At 64.4% G+C, this 6,134-nt stretch overlaps 2 protein-coding genes across 3 annotated transcripts in view; both read right to left on the bottom strand.

The window, feature by feature from the left end:
- SMIM1 (small integral membrane protein 1 (Vel blood group)) overlaps positions 1-1,797 on the bottom strand; it is a 2,825-nt gene extending 1,028 nt beyond the window's left edge. Inside the window, exons 1-2 of one of the 2 annotated variants that reach the window (XM_040645675.1) lie at positions 1,698-1,797; positions 1,306-1,442 (exon numbers count right to left, since the gene is read on the bottom strand). The gene's annotated coding sequence lies outside the window, so the exon portion shown is untranslated. The remainder of the gene's footprint in view (positions 1-1,305; positions 1,443-1,697) is intronic. The other variant, XM_040645674.1, reaches the window with a different exon arrangement.
- Positions 1,798-2,986: 1,189 nt separating this feature from the next.
- CCDC27 (coiled-coil domain containing 27) overlaps positions 2,987-6,134 on the bottom strand; it is a 13,864-nt gene continuing 10,716 nt past the window's right edge. The window contains exons 11-12 of the mRNA XM_008707807.2: positions 4,622-4,726; positions 2,987-3,180 (exon numbers count right to left, since the gene is read on the bottom strand). Coding sequence (XP_008706029.1) covers positions 3,055-3,180; positions 4,622-4,726 — 231 coding nt within the window. The 3' untranslated portion in view covers positions 2,987-3,054. The remainder of the gene's footprint in view (positions 3,181-4,621; positions 4,727-6,134) is intronic.

Below are 6,134 nucleotides of genomic sequence, written 5' to 3'. Positions count from 1 at the left end.
GGGGGGGGGGGGGGGGGGGAGGCGGGGCACCCTGGAGGATACCGTGGGTCCTTGACCTGATAACTGCCGTCCTTCCCTCCCTATTCCTGACAGGCCCCAGAGCGTCTCCAGAGGCTGGGAGGGGAAGGGATGGGGCTGCAGCTGGTACCGCCGTCTGGCCGGTCAGGGGAGACCTGGAGCCCAGAGCAGCGCCGGCAGCTGTGTCCTGCGTCCTCCGGCCTGTCCGGAGTTGCAGCCCCTCCCCTCCACCCCGCGTGCGGGAGAAGCCGGAGCCTGGGGGCACCTGGGCCTGCGGGGAGTCCAGGGGCTGGAGATGCAGGGGCCTCTCTTCTAGGGACCCCTCCCACAGAATCCTGGAGAGAGGCTTAAAGGCACAGCAGGCCACTGAATGGCAAGAGCCAACCCAGAAACTCAGGAGACCTGGCAGTTCGTCAACTCCTGACATGCCTCTGTGTCCACCCTTTCCCCAGTCCCAGGCCAGGGAGGAGGAAGGAAGGGAGCTTGTCTCCGAGCCACAAGGCCTGCCTCCCAGGTGGGAGCACCTGCTTTGTAGGGGCCGCTCAGATCAGCGGCCATTCTCAGGCCCAAGGGAGGCCAAGCATCTGCAGCGTGTGGGCTGCGCTTTCCCAGGTGTGTCTGGGAAAGTGGCTCTGGGCCCACTCTGCTAGCGGTCTCCCTCACGGCCACCCCTGCCGCCTGGGGGCAGAATCCCCACTCTGTTCCAGGCAGCAACGTGCCACCCCAAATGACAGCCAGGGGCTAAGACAAGCTTAATACCCTGGCCCTGCCTTCCCATGTCACCCGGATGAGGGCAAAGTGCTGGGGTGTAGCAGGAGCTGGGCTTTCTTGCTTTCACCAAAGAAAGCAGCCATTTCTTCCTTCCCGCCCTGGCACGGTGGCTGGAGCTGCAGCAGGCACCTTGCAGCCCGGATATCCAGGCAACACCTGCCCTCATCGTGTGCGGTCTCCAAATCCACACCAATGACCCACCCCTGGGCTTGCTGGTGAGAAGAGTGAAGCCCCACCTGTTCAAGCCTGGGTTCCTGACGTGCGCAGCGGAAAGCATTCCTAACTGATGGAAACTAGACTTTGGCTCTCAAGTCCTCTTGGTTGGACAAAGCCACTAGAAGCGCCTAGACCCTGACAGCCTCACTCTCCAACCCCCCCACTGCAGGGTCACGCCCTGTAGCAGGAGCCGGGCTGTGCCGCCTGGAGACACTCGCCAAGCTAGAGACCCTCTGGGGTACGACCGCATACCTTAGACCCCTTCGCCCCCACAGCACCTCCTGGGAGCCCACAACTTACAAAGGTGGAGTCCTGGCGTGGGGGCCTGGACTCTGGCGCCCAGGAAAGTGGTCAGGTGGTCGAGCCCAGCCAGTGGATCTCGCCCGCCTCCTCCCAGGCCGCAGGTCAAGGTCCGCGGTGCAGCCGATGCCTGCAACCTCAAAACAAAAACAAAACAAAACAAACAAAAAAAAAAACACAGAAAATAAAGAAAAGGTGAAGAGGAGCGGCCGTGCGAGGAGCGGGTAGGGGAACGGAGCCCTGGGGTGTCCCCGAGCGGCCAGCAGGAGCCGCCCGGCCGCGGGGAGGCCCAGGGGCGCTCGGCCGGCTCAGCCCTCCCCCGCCGCCCACCCCGCAGCCCCGGGACTCCCGGGAGGCCGCTCGCAGGCCAGGAAGGCCGCGGCCAGGCCCACCTCCTCCGTCCGCCTGCACGAGGAAGCTGCCCCCCGACGCGCGTCCCACCCGCGCCTCTGCCTCCTGCCCTCCGCGCCGCGCAGACGTGTCCCGGCCGGGAGGGGCGGGGCCTCGGAGGGGCGGGGCGGCCTGGGGGCGGGGCAGGGGGCTAAGCCGGCACGGGGGCGCCGAGCCCAGGCCCCAGGTGATCCGGACCGCGCCTCCTGAGGGCGTGCGTGCCGCAGAGAGAGGGACTGCAGAAGAATGAGGGGGCTGCCGGGGAGAGGGGGCAGCAGAAGATAGGGGGCCACAGGGGAGAGGGTGCCGAACGGGCGAGGGGTCGGCAGAGGCGAACCGCCCCCCCCGGCGAGGGTCTGCAAGGGAGAGGGGCCGACAGAGGAGAGGGGGATTCCCGGGCGAGGGGTGCCGGGGCGGGGGGCGGGAGGGAGGGGGCTGCAGCGGAGAGAGGGCCGCCGGGGAGAGAGGGCCACAAGGGAGAGGGTGCCTCAGGGGCGAGGGGTAGGCAGAGGCGAGCCAGCTCCCCCCGCCCCCGGCGAGGGTCTGCAGGGGAGAGGGGCTGCCCAGGCAGCAGGGCCCTCAGGGGTCCCAGGGGTGAGGGGGTCGGGTCCACCCCCAGACCGCGCAGGTGCGGAGCTCTGGTGCAGAAGCTTGCCCTGGAGCCTCCAGGCGCTCCTGAGTCTGATCCGACTGGCGAGGCGGCCCAGCCGGGGCGCCCCGGGGGAGCCGACGTGGAGTTCCCAGCTCCGTTCCTCCAGCTCCCGCACTGGGCCCGCGGCGAGCGCAAAGCAGGGAAGGCCGGCGGCGTGCACAGGTGGGTGGGTGGAGGTCGAGGACAAGACGCGACGCCGCGGACGGGTGCCTGCATGCTGTGCCCAGAGCCTGAGGCGTGCGGGACGCAGACAGGGTGAGCGGCGCCGATCAGGGTGCCCGGCCGCCTGGAGCTCTCGCCCCCGCAGCAGTGACGGGAACAGGAGAGAAAACCGCCTCCACCGTCTTCCAAAGGGGTTTCCGCAGCAAAGCAGTGCCCGGGCCAGGGGAGCCCCCGCCTCACACGGCTGTGCTGCGGCTGGAGGGAAGGAGCGGGGTAGGCTCCCGGTCTCAGGCCTCCTAAGCCTGGGGCCTCGGGGGACGGCCCTTGCCCAGGGTGGGGGTCTCCCCAGGAAGGAGCCAGGGGCGCAGATGGGGGCTGTGGTTGTCGCCCAAGCCCCCACGAGCCCCGAGGAGAGAAAGAAAAGCTGAGTCCACGGCCAAAGACAGTTTAATTCTAAAGCGAAAAGGCAGGGCCACACAGAGGTGGCTTCCTGCACTGGGTCCAGGCCTCCGCTGGGCCGCGGTGTCTGGGGGTGCAGGCTGGGTCTACTTGGAGGTTATCTTCTTGGACTTGTTCGGGGAGGACAGGGCCTCTGACTGCTGCAGGGGGGGCACTCGGACACCCTTCTGCTTGAGCTGACTGTAGTAGTCGGCTCTCTCGGAGACTATCCTCTGTAACAGAAGTCCAGGCCTGTGGCTGCGGGGCCCTGCCTCTCCGCCCCAAGGGCCCCCAGCAGCAGCGTTGGGCACTGACTGTGGACCGCCCGCTCTCCGGGGCGGGGAGGGGAGCCCTGCTCTACAGCATCTGCTGACTTCTGTGCTGGAAACACCCCACCACCGCTGATCCCGCTCTGGAGATGAAGCCCCAGAGCTCAGAGCTGGGAAGACGGCCCGCCATGGGGGCGTCACCTCTCCCCCGAAGCAGCGCCAACTCCACTGCTTATGTCCTCTGAGAATGTGGAGCGGTCCAGACCGAGAGACCTCGGAGGCCATCGAGTCTGTCCCTCAAGTCCCTTTCTGTCCTGCGCACAGGGAGACGGCCTGGCACCCCCTCACCCCTGCTGCTTTGGCCTGTGCACCACTGTTTTGTGTCCAGCCCCGCAGAGGAAAGGGCTTCTTTCCTGGCTGCTGGGGGGGTTACTGATGCCTCCTCCCATTCCTCTCTCCTCCCCACCCTTCTCCCTCTCTCCCACACCAAGCAACAGGAGCCAGGCTGCCTAGACCCCTCCCCAGGTCCTCTTGCAGCCCCCACCCAGGGGCACTGCTGAGCAGGGCCCCACCCGACAACATAGAGGAAGGAAATCAGGTCTCGGGGAAATGTGGGTGCTGGAAGGTCATGGGCACCTGTTGAGGCAAAGGGCCATGTCATGGGAGGCTTGGGACATGGGGACAGAAGCAGCCCCTAGTGAGAATCCATAGAGCCCTGCACAGAGCGTGTGATAGTCAGGGGCTCTTCTCCCAGAGCCCTCCCCCCCAACCACGCCCAGAGGCAGACAAGCTCTCTCCGTTGAGCAGAGGGAGGCTCTGTGGCTCAGTGAACTCTAGAGCCAGCCCCCAGCTTGTCAGGCAAGGCCCGCAGGGGTGGTGGCTTGCCCCTGCCAGCCCCAAAGCCTGCACTATTTCTCCCGCACCACCCTGCCCCTGTGAGGCCTCTGCCTGGGGTCAGCAAGATGATAGCCTGAACCAAGGCGAGGGAGGGGGGCCACACTCAGGGCCTGGCTGAGCAGACGAGGATTCCAGCTGAGGCCACTCCGAGGTACTAAGAAGCATCCCCAAGAAGGCTGAACTAGACAGTCTGGGGGGGAGGGGGCGGCTCCTGCTGTTGGAGAGTCTCCAGGACCCCAGCATCTTGGCCCCCTCCCCACTGTACCCCAGAGGTGAATGCCAAGAACAGCCTGGCCTTGCGATGGGGAGATCTGGAGCTCCCTGCCTGAGCAGAGAGCAAGGATGATCCCAGGGGCACGGTGAATGGTGACACAGTCAGGACAAGGATGGGCGTCCCCGGCATCCATGCAGGCTCCTCCCCTCAGCCCCTGGGCACAGATCAGCAAGCATTGCCCCGGAGACGGAGACGCAGCCTCTGGGACCAGAGGCAGCCCAGCGCTGGGTATACCTGCAAAGCTTCCAGAATGTCATTGTCAGAGATCTCAGTGGCAAAGGACTTGACCCCAGAGGTGCTGAAGGTGGCTTGGATGATCTTGTTTCTCAGTCTCTCGAGCTGCGAGCAAAGGGGAGGAGGGGGCGAGTCACGCCCATCCCTTAGTGAAGCTTTCCAGAGGTAGATCTGTCCTCCCTTCTCGCAGCTTTAGGGACTGGAAGGGTCTGGAGAGGCCAGCTGGTCTGCCTGTGAGCTAGAAGGTGCCAGATCAAAACCTAGACCCCAGGGTGGCTGGGCACCCAGGCTCTAAGACTTTCTACTACTTTTTTTTTTTTTAACTGAAAAAGGAAAACCTGCACATGGTTTAAAAAAGAAAAAACAGTACAAGGGCTCTGGCTGATCCCGGGACACCCTGCAGGCTTAGCAGTCCCTCACCGTTAGCAGTGCAGGGAACACCTGCGGGGTGTTCCTCCCTCCGACTGTGCTCCCAGCCCTTCCTCCTTTTCTCGTTATGGTGAGGTGTTACCCAGCCGTGAACGGGGCGGTAACCAGGCGCAAACTGGGATGGAGCTAAGCCTGTCTAGTCTTACTGCCATCAGCATCATCGTGCGTGTGCAGAGCCCCAGCCCACCTCCCCCAATCTGTACCCCAGAAGCAGACGGGGCTCCCCAAGTTATGGTGGCAGCTCTGCACCAGCTCCTCCCCCTCAGTGTCCAGAAGCCCTGATGATGCAGAGATGCCACATGAGAGCCAACCTCAAGAGTTTGCCTTGCCTCAGAAGGGTTGCAGGCACGTCTGCTTTGCCTCGGAGACAGTGCTGAAGTGACAGAGGGCATGTTAGGAGCCCCTGGACCTTGGGTGGGGAGGGGGCTTCCTTTCTCTCCAGTGTGGATTGATGCCAGCTCTGTGCCTGGTACCATGCTGGGTATGGGGGTCACGGAGGGAATGGGGGGCCCACTCCTGCCGGGCAAGGGGTGGCGGTCACCTGGGGTGGCAGTCACCTGGGGTGTCTGGCCACAGTGCCCCATGCCCGGGCTGTGTCAGGCATCACTCATGGGTCACAGCACCACTTCCTGCTGACCCCAGACCTGCCCCCACAAACTTCAATACAGCATTGCAGGCTCTACCAAACTGACCCGATGCACCACCCCCGCTCACACTGGGCTGGGAGGACTGCTGGATCGGAAACACAGTTTTAGGAGAGAGCCTGGAGGCCGGTGATGCCGAGCCATCCAGCAGGAGGCTGCCCGGAAGAGGGTCGGGGGGACACACGGTGGTTCCATTACAGTAGGCACTCTAGGTGGGTGGGGAAGTGTTCTTTCAAAAGCCTACACACACAGGACTTTCTCTTTGCTGGTGTTCGGATTCTGAATCAGGTCAGCTTGTCGCTGATTTCCTTTTTGGCTTGGGTGCCTCAGCAAAGGGCACCTTGGCCTCCCTCTCCCTCTGTGCCTCTGCTCACGTGTGGCAGGGGAGGCTCAGATATGGGGTCGGCTCCTCACATCCCAGCACCACCCTCACCCCCCCC

The sequence above is a fragment of the Ursus maritimus genome, unplaced genomic scaffold (genome assembly GCF_017311325.1).
Source record: "Ursus maritimus isolate PB19 unplaced genomic scaffold, ASM1731132v1 scaffold_32, whole genome shotgun sequence".
Lineage (NCBI taxonomy): Eukaryota > Metazoa > Chordata > Mammalia > Carnivora > Ursidae > Ursus > Ursus maritimus.
The sequence above is the reverse complement of the archived record's forward strand: the minus strand, read 5'-3'. Positions and strand labels throughout refer to the sequence as shown.